This window comes from Phodopus roborovskii, unplaced genomic scaffold, assembly GCF_943737965.1.
Source record: "Phodopus roborovskii unplaced genomic scaffold, PHOROB, whole genome shotgun sequence".
Taxonomy (NCBI): Eukaryota; Metazoa; Chordata; class Mammalia; order Rodentia; family Cricetidae; genus Phodopus; species Phodopus roborovskii.
In genome coordinates this window covers 6,745,813-6,761,430 of record NW_026126546.1, presented here as the reverse complement: position 1 = coordinate 6,761,430, position 15,618 = coordinate 6,745,813, and the positions used below count along the sequence as shown (strand labels likewise).

Below are 15,618 nucleotides of genomic sequence, written 5' to 3'. Positions count from 1 at the left end.
ACCTCTCCCAGGCTGTTCTGCACCTGTCAAGAGCAGGCAGGTGTCTATGGGTCCGTTCCTGGTCTCCATCCCCCTACGCTGTGAATTCTTAGATACTTAGAAAATGCAGGCTCCCCACATCCAGCCCTGCTTCGAGCCCGGTGATGTGTAGGTGTGTGGTAGAGGAGAGCACACTCTTCCTATAAGCGTTTATGAGTGTGTAAGGGATTTTGTGTCACAGTGTAAGGGAGCAGTCCCATGCCCCTACCTTCGTCCCTCCCAGGCCTGGGTTGCCCCAGGATCCCCTATTTCAAGGCATGGTTCTTCTCAACCCTGCCTGACAGGCAGTCCAGCAAGGGTTCCAAAGATGCTAGGTCCTCTAGTCCTGACCCAGCAGAGGCGCCTACCTGTAGATGTGCTGTAGTTTCCAGTTTTAGGCTCTAGGGGGAAGCAGATAGCCATGTTTCTGGGATGTCTGGCCAGGAATTTGAGAGCCTCTGCTGGGTCTGTCTGAGGGGCCCGGGAGTCCCAGGCTGACCAGGGGCTCTGTCCTGTCACTCCAATACACCACTTCCAACAGAGATACCCAAGGCTGCCTCAGGGCTGCTTGATGGCTCAAGTGAATCTCAGTGCTGTCACAGTCAGAGGGCAAGAGGTGGTGTGTGTGTGTGTGTATGTGTGTGTGTGTGTATGTATGTGTATGAGTGTGTATGAGTGTGTGTGTATGTGTATGAGTGTGTGTGTATGTGTATGAGTGTGTGTGTATGTGTATGAGTGTGTGTGTATGTATGTATGTGTATGAGTGTGTGTGTGTGTATGTGTATGAGTGTGTGTGTGAGTGTGTGTGTATGTGTATGAGTGTGTGTGTATGTGTATGAGTGTGTGTGTATGTGTATGAGTGTGTGTGTATGTGTATGAGTGTGTGTGTATGTGTATGAGTGTGTGTGTATGTGTATGAGTGTGTGTGTATGTGTATGAGTGTGTGTGTATGTGTATGAGTGTGTGTGTATGTGTATGAGTGTGTGTATGTATGTATGTATGTATGTATGTGTATGAGTGTGTATGAGTGTGTGTGTATGTGTATGAGTGTGTGTGTATGTATGTGTATGAGTGTGTGTGTGTGTATGTGTATGAGTGTGTGTGTGAGTGTGTGTGTATGTGTATGAGTGTGTGTGTATGTGTATGAGTGTGTGTGTATGTGTATGAGTGTGTGTGTATGTGTATGAGTGTGTGTGTATGTGTATGAGTGTGTGTGTATGTGTATGAGTGTGTGTGTATGTGTATGAGTGTGTGTATGTATGTATGTGTATGAGTGTGTGTGTGTGTGAGTGTGTGTGTATGTATGTATGTATGTGTATGAGTGTGTGTATGTATGTATGTGTATGAGTGTGTGTGTGTGTGAGTGTGTGTGTGTTTGTATGTATGTGTATGCCCATGTGTGTGTGTGCGCACCAGAGTTGCACAGCTTGGGTCTGGGGACCTCAGACTTGGCCACTGTGTGTCTAGCGTCAAGAGGCCTGTAAAGGACACAGTGTCATCTCTGCCTCTCTTTACCATGTAGCTCCGAGAGAATGGCATCACTGTTCATGCCTCCATTTCCTCATCTAAATGTAAGATTGCATTTCCAACAGGAAGTGGCTGTCACAGTGCCTATTGTACAGGTAGGTGCTCAGTGTGGCCAGTCTGAGTCTTCGGTTGCCTCAGTTTCTCTGTTTTCAGGAGACCAGATTTCTGCTTCTAAAGACAGACACCTTTTAAAGGATGTTTGAGTACAGCATGCATGATCATGGATTTACTCATATTAGCCTTCACATCTGTTAGCTGAAGATCTGGACTCCTGCTGATCTGTGAGTGAAGCCTGCCCAGAACCTCAGGGAGAAAGAGGCTCTCCCTCTGCCTCTGTGAGTAGAGCCTGCCCAGAACCCCAGGGAGAAAGGGGGCCCTCCCTGCCTATGAGTAGAGCCTGCCCAGAACCCCAGGGAGAAAGGGGGCCCTCCCCTGCCTGTGAGTGGAGCCTGCCCAGAACCCCAGGGAGAAAGAGGCTCTCCCTCAGCCTCTAAGTTTTGTGAATGTTCATGCTTTTCTAATAGTCATTTTAAAACTCCTTGCAGGGATCATTAGCTGCTTCTATAAGCAAAGACACGGGGATGTGTCTTGTGAACCAGAAGGAAACAGAAAAGTTCCCTTGAGGAACAGAATTTTGGGTGATATTTATGTCTGTGTTTTTTAAAAATTATAAATGCATTTCCTAAATATACTATGACATATATTATTTTTAAAATCAGAAGAAATGTAACACTTGTTCTGAAGTAAAAATAGAATGAGTGGGAGACTGGGCGGAGGAAAATATATATATATATATTTGTGTGTGCATATATATAAACTTTTATTTATATCTATCCCCATATACACACAGAAGGCGTTATCTCTGGATGTGTGATTATAAGTCATTAAAAAAAAACTTTATGCTTTTGTTGGGATTCCAGATCAACTAAATCAATATAATTAGAGATTTAAAATAGCTTTAGCACTGGGCTGGGGGCGTGGCTAAGGAGAAGAATGCTTTTCTAGTCTGCACAAGGTCCTGGGTTCCATCCTCAGCATTAGAAGAAAGAAATCAATAAAACAGGGTTAGTGCCACCTATCGGGAGGGATCAATTTTGTACCAGTGTTTGATAGCCACAAGATCACACACACACACACACACACACACACACACACACACACGCGCGCGCGCACGCGCGCGCGCGCGCAAGATATATACACATCCATGCATTCATACATACATACATGTGTGATGTGGAGCCCATTTCCTGCTGATCATCTGACACACACTTGCTCTTAAATGCTGGTCTGAACCAACTTTGGTCCTGTGGCTCCCATCCAGCCTCAGGGGCAGGCTGGCCTCCTCTGTGGCCATGCTCCAAGCTGTCCAGAACCTTAACCTTGTGTGCCTGGCTGGAACCGCCCTTCCAGGGACAATCCACAGTCGATGCTCACCTGTTCCTGTCGCACCACAAACAGCACATCTTCTCTAGGCCGCACAGCTACTGCCTCTCCACGGATGCTCACCTGCAGGCCCCGGGGTGCCGTGAGGGGGCACTGCAGCTGCACCGGGCTCTGCTGCAGGTCCACACCACCTTCGCACACATTGGACACCACCTTTCGGTACCTGGGTGGATGAGGGAGGATCAGATTTAAGGTGGACAGTGGATGGATGGGTAGGAGTGGTCTCTCCTTAGGCAACTCACAGCTTCAACCTCTACAGCCCCATCTGCTGCCTGCTCCCCAGGCTACCTCATGGCTGCTTCTGTCTACCGTAGAGTGGAGAGCACTGAGGATGGGGATGGAGGGACTGGGCATGTCAATGTGCTTTGGAGAGCTGAAGCATCGATAGCCTGACCATATTACCCATAGTTATAACAACTGTTTTGCTAAGGAGACAGAAGGAGACTGTCTAAATCCAAGATCTTGCTGAGAACTATGGAGGACCAAGGTGAGCTCGGCCTGGGTTTCCTGGGTGGCCATAAGCAAGCATGTTGCTCTTCTTGGGTTGTCTCCACCCATCCACTACCCATCTATCCACCCACTCATCCACAGTGGCACAATGGCCTCTTTGCAGCCCCACCAAGGCTTGGCAAGCAGCAGCTCTTATCTGAAGTATCAGCCAGGACCTGAGTCAAGAGTACATGAGTTTAGAAAGATGGGTATTTGTGGGGGCAGAGAATGGGTAGATGGATTGATGGGAGGATGGGTGGATATGTGGATGGGTAGGTAAATGAATGGGTGGATGAATGAGTAGATTGATGGAATAAATAAATGGGTAGATGAATAGGTGATAGATGGAATAGATGGGTATAAGGATGAGTGGGTGGACAGATGATTTATGGTTGGGTAGATGAGTGGATGAAAGGATGCATATATGGAAGGAATATATAGATAGGAGATATATGGATAACAGAGAGAAATGGGTGGATGGGTAGATGAATAGATGAATGGGTGGATATATGGAAGGAATATATAGATAGGAGATGTTGTAATCAAATGGGTGGGTGGGTAGATGGGTGGAATGAAAGACGGCTGGCTGGCTGGCTGGCTGGCTGGCTGGCTGGCTGGCTGGATGGATGGATGGATGGGGTTGGATAGGTGAGTAGATGGATGATAGATGTCAAGCTACATACAGCTAAGACTAAAGCATTAAGTTCCTGGTCTTGCCTGTTTCTTCCAGCACTCCAGGGTAAGGAATCCTTCAAAATTATGGGGAAATGGGCCCGTCACTCAGAGCTTGGTATTTCTACATGAAGTTAATACTTTATATGTAGCGTGTTCAGCCTGCCCTGGGTGGGGAAAGGGGCCTGCCGGCCACTTCACCATCCCACGAAATTTGTGGCCACCATAGCAGACTGTAGGAACACTCACTGTGTGCCATGCATGGCCTTAGGCCTAGCAGATGAGTATGCCAGTGGCTGAGATTTCACCTACAGCAGAGGAAATCCTGGAAGTGGGGGCTGGGAGAATGCTCCACTAAGGCTTCTACCGGGAAGTCTGGTGTAAGCAGAATATCCCAGGCTTCAGGAATGTCTCTGGTACCATCACAGTATGAGTGTGAAAGGCTCAGGAAGACCACAGAAGGATGAGGTTGCTCTAGGGTCTCAGTCCCACAGTAGTCAGAAGACTTGGGACCACTTCTGCTCCTGTTCTCTAAGCTGTGCCAACTCAAGGCAGCTCTCTCCTGACATTGGCCCCAAGAGCTCGATGGTAAATGTGGGCCCCTGGGTCAGTCGGGTGAGTCTGATGACTTGCTGAGCCCTGCATACTTGAGCCCAGCACCAGAACCATAATCTTTCCTTCTAAGCTGTGGGCTGCTAGGAAGCACTGTACAAGGCTTGCCTGGGCCCCACTTCAGGAGTTGATTGACAGATGGGGGTGGAGGGGTTGGATGGATGTGTGGGTGAGTAGGTAGGTAGATGCTGGCTGCCTGGTTGGCTGGGTGGCTAGAGGTTGGCTGCGTTGGTGTTCTCACCCAAGGCTACTGGTGTAGGTCTGGCCCAGGACACAGTCTTCAGGAGGGGACAAGGGGTTGAACCAGAAGTTGGCCGAGCACTTGTTGGCAGCGGACTCAGAGGAAGATGAGCGCTCAAACCCGTAGTCACTGGGAAGGGAAAGCTGGGTTAAAAGGTGGAATCATAGATGATAGCTAGGGTGGAGACACTTACACACAGGTCCATCTGTGGGGACATTGGTAAATCCACAGGTTTGTCTCAGAGAACAGATGGAACATACTAGAACATTCCAGAACAAGGGGGATGGAAATGAAGTAGAGTCTGGTGGGCTCCCTGGGGGAAGCGAGTGACTATCAAAGGACGCAGAGAGATCAAGGGCAGCAAGGAGTAGCTAGCTGTGCAACCGGGGTCAGTGACCTTGGAAAGGGCAGGAGACCTGCATATGGGATGCAGAGGAGAGAGGATGAGGCAGGTTGGAGTGGAGACTGAGCTACATTGTCAAAGGGGAGTAAGCCTCTGGGTGAAATATATTCCCAGAGGGAGGAGAGGGACTAGGTGAGTGTGGCTTGCTCCCATGATGCTCTAAGGTGGCAGTGTGAGTCTGACTGGGCCCTGAAGGACACTGGGGCTTCCACCCTGGTTCTGGGGACAAGGTCGTCATGATGTATACATGCTGGAGCAGCCAGGAGGAAGGGGCAGCGCCCACCAGAGGAAGTCAGAGTCCCGGCACTTGCACACGCGTGCTGTGAGTGCCGACGTGAAGCTCCTCCCCTTGACACACCAGGACGTAGACTTTCTCTTCCGGTAACTTCTCTGCTGGCCCATGATGCAGCGGTCACCCTGTGGCAAGAACACTAGGATGAGGAACCAGAAGAGGATGGTGACAGTTACCACTGGCTTGTCCTGCTGCTCCTGCCCTGGTGGCACCTGGGGCGGGCCACTTGCCCCCTTTGACAAACGGGGAGACCGGGGTCCAAAAGAATGTGACATATCAGTCAACTGGCCCAGCCATATGACTGCCCCTTGGTGGTCACAGAACATCTGGGCCTACAGGGCCAGGTGTGTGACCATCTGGGGATGAGCCATGTCTGCAGGGTCCCGCGGACACAAAGTACTGCTCACAGGGGTACTGCTCTGATCCCAATAACAGGGCCCTTTGTAGTGCTTGGGACAGCACTGGCAGGAACTCTATGTGCTGTAGTGAATCAGGTGCTGTAACCTTCTCTAGACCCATCTGAGCACTCTCTTGTAAAGTAGACTCTGCAGAGTTATTGAGCTCCTAGCTCTGTGTGAACTCTTGATGTTGGATCTCCACTTACAGAGATATCTGGTCCCTGGATGATTTAAATTACTGTCCCAGCTAGAAGCTCAGAGTCCCCGACCTCAGGGGTCTCTTCTTAGGAATCTTCTAGCTTCTGATCTTCCTTGGCTACAAACCTCCACTTGATTTAGTGGCACACAGCAGCCTGCTCACAGTTTCTGGGTACCCACTGCAGGGTCAGCTTCCCTTGCGCCACCAGGCGCAAGGATGGCCCAGAAAATGTCTGGGAGGAAAGATGCCCAGAGGCTGACATCTGTGAGATTCCCTGGGGAGGAAAGGGGCTGCAGGTTGCCTGGCCCACCTGGAGGTCAGTGAGGTCCCAGGAGCTGTAGTCATCCTCGCCACACCGCCGGGGGAAGGAGGGCCGGAAGTCCACCTTGACCAGCTCCCAGTCAGAGCGGAAGCTGATGTGGCCAAAGACCCTGAGGGGAGAAAGAAAGACCACTTCAGGTGTGCAGACATGCCCTCTCTCAGGCTCTCTAACCCACACCTGTGATGCCTCTCCTGCCCCAGAGTATTCAGTGATGCGGCGTGCCCTCCACTGGCACCTGGCCTGATGTTTATCATCTTCAGGGTGGTCCCTATGTGTGGCTTGCTGACTGCACCAGCACAGGTCATCCACCTAATTCATGCAGTTCCCTTCCTGCATGAGCTGGCTCCCAGGAGGGTAGGCTCCAGGCCCTTCCATAGCCTCACACACCAGGCCTTACACTTGCTCTGTCTGGTGTGATCTGGTGTCTCCCTGCCTTTCTGCTGACCTCCCTCTGTCGGCCATGTGGGACTGGGCTCCAAGCTGTTTACCTCAGGTAGGGCTGGTACTCTAAAGAGATAACAAGTCATTGTGTGGATTGGACAGTAGGATGAATGGGTCAGTGTGACAGTGCAGTGCATCTCTCACTGAGGAGAGGGAGGCTAGACATACAGGAAGAACAGTGACACACAGAGGCTAAGCATGTTCAGTTTCCTATGCTGGGACCAGCATCCCACACTGGCTTCTACTCCTCCCATCCAACTTCTCTGGAGACCGTGGGTGGCCTTGTCTCGGGGTGCCTGCCATTCAGATGGGCATTCCCTTTGTCATGGACCCATCATCATGGGTCCATTTCTGTCTTCCCCTTTATTTAGGGCTTACCACAGCCTGTGAGGGATGCAAGCTGATTACCCCAGACTTCTGAGAGGAAACAGACTAAGGAAGGGACCCATCCAGGATGGCAGTCCAGTAGTGGTACCTGGGACTGGCAACTCATGTTTTGAGGCTTGGCCTGGGACGCATAACCAATTAGCCACAGTGTGACAGACAAGCAACTCCCTGTATAGGAACATCCCATACTCTGTAGTCTGAGCCCAAACAGAGAAGCAGACTGGACCATCTAATCCACTCTGTGCCTTTCAGTTCCTGTTGGTGAAGAAAGCCCAGACCTCAGCTCCCACTGTGAGCATCTCTCATCTAGTTGAGTGGTCCTAGCAGGAGAGACCAAAGAGCCGCTGGCTGCTTGACAGAGAACAGGAAATGTGGGCCATACTGTGGAGTGGCCTGCTAGCTGCTCCCTACAGCTCTGCCAGGCTGAGAGCCCTCACAGTACTGCCCAGGGCTGGGGACCCTCTGCCATGTGGGAGGCAACTGTGGGCAGTGCAGTGAACAATGTCCAGACAAGGCGATTGTGGTCGGCTTAGACGTGACCTTTGGGTGGATGGGGATAAAGGTGTCATGTGGGCGGGGCCCTGTTCTAGGCTGGGACAGAAACGCTTTTCATTCTGCCGGCCTGTGTCTCCTCCGAGGCGTGTGAATGATCTCCGTGTCCACTGAGATGGAAAGCTGTTTGAAGATGCAGCTCTGTGAAAGGCTCTGTAGGAATCTCACGGAGCTTTTTTAAAAACTTAAAACATGAATGCGCCTGCCTGTGAACTTTGCTGCTTTCACCGGATGAAATGCCATCTGCTGGGATGAAAGCTGCATTTGGGACAGACCTGGATCTGAGGACCTTGCCTGCACAAAGCACTAATGGCCCAAAGCGGCCACCAAAAGCAGACGACAAGATGGAGAAGAGAGGAGGGACTCGGAGGAGCTCAGGGCGGAAAGTGCTCCCATGGTGGGGCCTGGCTGCAGAAACTGAGGCCTAGGACCCATGCCAGCTTGCTTGGAGCTCTGAGAGCCCCGTCAGAGCTGTCACCTTTGTGATCAGCCCCTCTTCTTGCCTATGGGCTCGGCCCTGCTAACTGGTCAACCTCCTTGCAAAAAAGACCAAGGACCGAGCTGAGTCCGCCGCAGTCCAGGGAGCTAGGCTTCTGCACCTCCTTCTCTTGACAAACACCAAGCGCCACATTTCTGACCTCCCCTCCTGCCTCAAGCCATGGCCTTCAAGGCAACCCACCGCCCACAGACAGTGCCTTGCTCCTCATCCCTGCAAGAGCTTTGTCCTGTCTGGGCCCTGCCCAGTGTGGCCTGCCTTGCCTGAGACCCCAAGGAGAGGATCCTTCAGTCTGTGTCACTAATGTGTGTGACTGGGCAGCACCTGATGTGTGGTTAGAGCTCAGTGAACAAACTTTCAGTGAAGCCACAACAGCAGACATATGGGTGCTAAGGACACAGCGCCAACTTCCCATGTGCCAGGAACCGAGGAGGGATGTCAGAGATAGCCAGGCTAAGTGACCCCTACCAGGGACCAAGGACCGTTGGCCCAGGTGCATCTGCTGTCTGCACTGGCTGGTGACTGCCAGGGAGAAGGCTGGGGAGGGGCCTTGGCCTGCATGCTTCTCTGTCTCGGGGATGAGGAGCAAGGCCACTGTCCTGGCAGGCAGGAGGAATGTATAGCTTTGCGACTCCTCACCTCATATGCCTGAAAGGGTGTAAGGCTTGCTTCATGTCCTCCTGCTGTATTCCATCTTCCATTCATTCCCAGTCTGAGGACACCTCAGGACTCAGAAACCAGACCCAGGCTGCCTGGGGTGGCTCAGGCCTGTGTCTCCTCCCACCTTCCTATTTCACCCACGTTCTGTCACACACTCACGTCATGACCAGTGTCTCGTCCCCCGGCTCGCTCAGCAGCCCATCCACGAACACCGAGGTGCTGGTGAAGTTGTGTGTACTCCAAGTGTGACCCTCATCCACGCTGAACCTGTGGAAGGCCACCAGTGTTCACAGAGCAGCATGATCTTACTCCTTTCTATGACTCTCTATCCCCAGGCCTGACTCAGGGCCTGACTCAGTGGCCAACTCAGGGACCATCGCCACAACCAGGCCACAGCTGGACCACAGCCTCCCTCTCTCTGGTGAAACCATAGCAGATACCTCCAGCACCAGGCGATGGCCTGCTGCCCTAGACATTGTTAGGGTACCACACAGACACTTTCCGTGTGAATAGCAGGGACATCTGAACCTTAGAAACACCCACTGATAGCATGCAATGCTGAGCCCAGCTCAGTGACATGACCAATATTACAGTGGTGTTACTTCCCAGGGTATACAACTCTTTTTCGGACTACAGTGACACTGGATGCCTGGCAGTTTCCCAACTCTGCCTCCTAAATACCAATGTTATCCTGTCCTCAGTTTAGCCCGCTCCTACCTGGGCACCCACTGGCTTCCTTGTCTGCACACCCTGGCCCCAATCCTCTACTAGAGGTTCTTGTTGACACTTAGGGTGGCCCCCTGGATTCTTCAGCCCTCAACTTCCTTCACGTTACCCTGACTAGGCTTTGTACTCTCTGTACACCTGGGGCACCTCGGGAGGGTTGGGAGGTGTGGGTCATCCCTATGTTAGGATCTCCAGGATTTGTTCGGGAAAGCTCAGTGCCTTCTGCCCATGATCTTACTTGAGGATCTTCAGGGGGATGGAGGTATCCTTGATGGCAGCAATGACTCCGCCGTGGTCCAGGTAGAGGACGTGGTGTTCTTCCTCGAAGACCTGTGGGCGTGACACATACTCTCAGGTGAGACCCCAACAGAGCCTGTTCGAGAAGGGACGCCAGCTCTATTTAACACACCCATATCCACCCATGACTTAGCGCGTGAGGAATAAATGGGGCTTGGGGGATGGTGGCAATTTATCTACCCCGAGGGATGGAGAAAACTGTGGTGTGCACTCTCAGAATCTTGCCCCCACCCCAAACCCAGGTCAGCAAATAGCCTAGCAATGAGGGAAGCACAGTGTACTCAGAGGCAAGTTCAGGATGAACCCCCAGGCCGATGTGGGGTGCAGTGACAGAGCCTGGTTCCTGATACCTCTGAAACCAGGTGGTTGTGGCCACCACTGGCTCCCTGAAGTTCCAGCCCCACTGAACCACATGTGTCATCTTCCCTTACAACCAGGGAGCTACTGGGAGGCAGGTGACCTTTGAGCCCTCTGGGGCCATCTCAGTGGAGATCTGAGCTGGGTACCTGGGCAAGTCGATGAATACTTGAATGAATGGCCATCATTCAGATGAGTTAATGAACAGATACTCTGAGGATAAATGAATGAATGACCACTGAGAGGTTTGGGGGGTGGCAAAGGCATCCTGACAGGAGCTACCTAGGAGGGACAACTCTGTTAGCCACCGCCATCTGCTGATACCCTGGGGCCAGCACCATCTCACATACAGGAAGCTGGGCTCACAGCAGTAAGGCTATGCCAAGGCCTCACCGCCAGGAGCGGCAGAACCAGATGTGACTCTCAGTCACTCCAGGACACTAGGCCTTGTGAGCCTTTCAGTGGATTGGCACACACGGGCTATAGAGCATGTCCCCAGATGCTGTAAGGACCCTGCTACCTGGGTCATAGCTCCTTCCCTCTGGTGTGGGTACTGGAGGCGCCTGGGCTCAGGAGGTTAGAGAAGGACCTAATTATTAGCTGTCTCCCAAGACCTCAGTAAATTTTTTCATCTGCAGCAAGGTGACATGGGCCGGGAGAGAGATAAGAAACATGGTGGAACATGCTAGAGAGATGGGCATAGTCCAAGCTAGGTAAGGGCCAAACTGCTGCTTCCAGATGGGTGTGATCTACACCAGCCCTGGCTGGAGTGGGAAAGGTCTTAACTCTAGGAAACTAGGCCCAACAGTAACCTGGCCAGATCAGTATCAGGAAAACCGCTAAGGAAGCCTCAGACAGTGACACACTGGCTCTCCAGTACCTTAAGCAGCCTCTGGGGTGCAGAGCTGGGAGCGGACACAGACTCATCCCTGACCCAGCCTTTCTCTGTTCCCCTCAGAGTCCTAGCAGGTGGTAGAATGTGGTTAGTGAGGTCCTGGGTCATTCCAGGGAGCTCACAGTCTTTGTTATCCAGGGTTGGAGACAAGATTTTGCTCTGCAAACCAGGCAAGCCTTGAACCTACACAAGAATCTCCTCCCTCTGCCTCCCAGATGCTGGGGTTATGGTGAGCACCACCAGGCCGGGCTGGTGGCTCCTGGCTATGTCACTCCAGGGATGCTCTGCCCTCTGGCCCATCTCCACCTGTCAGTGCCTCTCTGGCCAAGGAGGAAACCCCACGGCAGCCCTGAGTGCCCCACCGGTCTGGAGCCATTGAGAATTCAGTTCCTTCCCTGACTTCTTCCCCAACTGTAACCACCTACAACCACTACACACATCCCTTCCTCCCTGACACACACATGCATGTGCACATATAAGCACACAGGTACTGCCCCATCAGGCACCTCACCTGTGAAGCCTTAGCTGGGGAACCTTAACCTGTAACACAGGCCCCGAGGCCTCCAAGCAAAACCTAAGCAAACTGTTTCACAAATGTGACGCCTCAAATGTCTATCGAGTGAGGAAGCCCATCACTGGTGAAGGTGGACAGACGGTGACCTTTAAGAACCTTAGAGAGGCTTCACCGGTTTTGGAAAAATAGAAATATTTAATGCGATAAATCTCTCCTGCCCTTTTGAAGATGCAGTGCTCAGTGCATCTTATTAAAACGGCAGCGACCTTAGTCCTTGATGCAGGTGAGCTCCGTATGCAGGGACGAGCGTTTGATGCCTGCTGGGGATGTGATTACATGGCCAGGCGTGGAGGAGATGACCTGGGAACAGGACTGTCTGCAGGCAGTTGGGCTTGGATGCTCAGGTCATCTTACAGCCAAATCACCTCTCTGGGAAGTTGGTAAACCAACTCAGCCAGAACCCACCCACCGTGGAAGGCAGTGAGTGTCTGTCTCACGGGCCCTCCTGCATGAGTGTGCGCGTGTGTGTGGGGTGGATACCTGCAGTCTCGGTGTGTCGTGGGCCTGCCAGCCCTCCTGTTTGTGTCCTCACTGTCCTGTGCTAAGGGCTGATGGCGGCCAGTATCCCTCTAACCAGTGGCCGGCCATGACATCCATGCGGACCTGTGAGTCAGAGCTGCACAGGGGGCTGCTGTTGAGCGGGTGACTCCCACAGGCAGGCTCTCCTTTCTTTCCTTTGCCATCCTGGGCCACCCCCCCCCATTACAGCAAGACAAGGGACATCCACCAGGACCCTAAATCTGCCCTTCCCACAACCTCTTCTATTTGTGTCTCCACTGTCTCTACCTGTTTGCCTAAAGGAGCTCAAAGCAAAGTAGGAAGTGTTCATGTGGCCTTCGGTCCCCTTTCCTAGCTGACCCCAGGGACACATCTGGGTGGAAAGTGCTTCTAGGATATATAATACCCAGCAGAATCCACAAAGCATTGGGCAGATGGCCTCACCCCGACGGGCCCCACCCCCGACAGCAAAGGCTTCAGCTGTTTCTGGAGCCCTGAGGCTGGCAGTCAGGTGCAGACACCTGGCTCAGGACTCTAGGGAGCCTCTGTGAAAGGAGGGTCACAGAGCAGATAAGTGTCCTGGAGGGCTGAAGAGCAGCAGGTACCGATGTCATCTTACCTGCCGCCAGGTGTGCCCACAGTCAGAAGTGATGTACATTTCCTCTTTATACTCCACCAGCTGCGAGCCCAGGTTACCTGACCCAACAGAAAAGGTTGCATTGCTCTAAGACCAGGCAGACCCAGATGATCAAGGTCTGGAGGTCCCCAGAAAAGGAAACTGTGCCAAGGCCCATATTTCTGCCATGGTCACCTACAGCAGGCCCTGGCTGCCTTTCTTTTCAGACAGTGGCCTGGTGTGGCTGCCGGGCTCAAGCTGGTCCCCTCTGGGCAGAAAGAGCTCAACCCAGCTGAGTCCAGTGCAAGGCCTCCAGCCTCAGGTCCAAGGTGAACAGGCTCGAGTGGTTCAGAATGCCCTCAGGTGTTACTTGAGGGTGAAATGTGTGATGATGGTCAGGGTCAGGCTGAAGAACATGGACTTGTGGATCCTGAGAGATGAGAGGACTTTGTAAGTATTTAGGGACAGTATCCTGGAGGCCATGTGCATGGGAGGCCAGAATGAGTCTGGGTAAAAGGCACACACACAGCAGATGCACATCCAGTTCCTGTGGAGGGGACATTGCGATGCGAGGAAGATGAAACAGGCAGCAGGGGCTGAGCCCTAGCCTGGGTCATCTCCAGGTAGACAGCATCCCATCCAAGATGCAGGCCAGCCCAGTCCAGAGCAGCTACCTCACATGAGCTGCTATGGGAGAGATGGAGGCTTCGAGTGAGGAGCACAGCCCTGTAGGTCCACAGCACAGGACACAATGGCTTCACAACCTGGGCCTGGCTTCCCCAGAATCCTACCATGGCCTGGAGCATAGGAGCTTTCTGTGGAGCCAGCTGGCTGCATCAGGATAGAATGGTCACCTGCCTGCCTGCCCACCTCTCCATCCACCCATCCATTCAACTACCCATCTACCTACAAACCCACCCATCCACCTATCTACTTGCCTATCCACCACCCACCCTTCTACCCACTCCATCCATACATCCATCCATCCATCCATACATACATACATACATACATCCACTCATTTATCTAACCACCCATACATTCACCCAACCATTTATGCCCATCCATCCATGCATTCATCCACCCACCTATCTACCCTCTCTCCATCCATCCCACATTCACCGTTAGGATTTCCAGGGAATTCCTGCCTCCTGAGAGGAGATACCCTGCCTCTAATGGACACACTATGGCCCCAGGCTCATGGCCTTCCATTCGCATCCATGAGACAGGAGCTTCCCTCAGGCTGTAAAGGCTGCTGTAGCTACCCACCTGCACCCATGATGAGGCCAGGGGCAGTGTCCTTGGTGTGGACTGTGCCCGACACATAGGGGTTGTCCGCCCAGCGCAGGTGTAGGTGCAGGTGGCAGTCCGGCTGTGGAGAAAAGAAGGAAGAATGATGGGCAGGTGGAGTATCCTAGGGAAACGAGTCCCGTGGCCGGATGTGCCCCATGGTCTTCGTCAGTGGAAACTGGTAGGAGTGCCTTTGGGTGAATACACAGAGGGTGGGAAGCTGTGCTCAACTGACTGCTGGCTGATGGGAGCAAAGATGAGGGTAACTTCAGCAGGAGCTACCTGGGGCCTAGGGAACGGAGGAATGGAGAAGGGGCTAACCAGACACTGTCTGCTGGAGATTCGAAGTCTGAGAGGGGGCCTCCAGTGGCTGCAACTTCTCCGAGGGAGGAGACTTGTGGCCTGGAGTCCCCTCAGGATGGGCTTCCCTACATGGGTCACTGGGTCAAAGAATGTATGTGATTCCTGGGGCTTGTGCAGCCCCAGCTCTCTTCCCTTCCTCCCTCCCTCCCGCCCTCCTTCCTGCTCTTCTTCCCTCCATCCATCCAGAACCTTTACTAGGCACCTTGTCTTGAGGTCCAATTCCTTGGTTTCCCATAGTCCTGGCCTATCAGGCCTGCCTAGGCTCTGCATGGGCCAGAGGTGGAAGTTCCTCTCAAGCTGCCCAGAGTAGAACCAGGTCATAGAGGCAAGCAGAATCCCCAAGGAGCTTGTACAGCAAGCCCAGATAAGGTGGCTGGCATGTGAGCTACCCATTCCTGGCCCTCTCATATGTGGGAGCTGGCAGATCCTCTAGAGAATTGCCCAGCAACTCAAATTGTGGATCACTGGGTAGGCAGAGGGAAGCGGCCGACTCAAACCCAGCTCTGTCTAGACGTATTTCTGACATGCTGGTACTTCTGAATACATAGGTTTTTGTGGGCTTCCAGTCAGGATCCCAGACACCAACAGATTCCAACCCATTTCCCAAATGAAATTCGTCCTGTTAGAAGAGATCTTATCAGGGATGGGAAGATGGCTCAGTGGGTAAAAGTGCTTGTTGTGTAAGCATGAGGACCTGAGTTTGATCCCTGGCATGCTCACGACAGCTAGGCACAGTCGCATGTACCTGAAGCCCTAGTGCAAGGGAGTGGCGGTGGAGACAGGTGGGTCCTAGGTGCCCACTGGCTTCCAGGCACTTTGCTTTGATCTCTAGGGCAATATCTGACCACTT

At 52.7% G+C, this 15,618-nt stretch overlaps 1 protein-coding gene across 1 annotated transcript in view; it reads right to left on the bottom strand.

Annotated features, from left to right (window-relative positions):
* The window catches only part of Sorcs2 (sortilin related VPS10 domain containing receptor 2), a 355,042-nt gene that overhangs the window by 12,918 nt on the left and 326,506 nt on the right, over positions 1-15,618 (bottom strand). Inside the window, exons 11-18 of the mRNA XM_051200383.1 lie at positions 14,385-14,487; positions 13,119-13,195; positions 10,117-10,208; positions 9,312-9,419; positions 6,605-6,725; positions 5,689-5,822; positions 5,003-5,131; positions 2,980-3,151 (exon numbers count right to left, since the gene is read on the bottom strand). Of these exons, the coding sequence (XP_051056340.1) occupies positions 2,980-3,151; positions 5,003-5,131; positions 5,689-5,822; positions 6,605-6,725; positions 9,312-9,419; positions 10,117-10,208; positions 13,119-13,195; positions 14,385-14,487 (936 nt within the window). The remainder of the gene's footprint in view (positions 1-2,979; positions 3,152-5,002; positions 5,132-5,688; positions 5,823-6,604; positions 6,726-9,311; positions 9,420-10,116; positions 10,209-13,118; positions 13,196-14,384; positions 14,488-15,618) is intronic.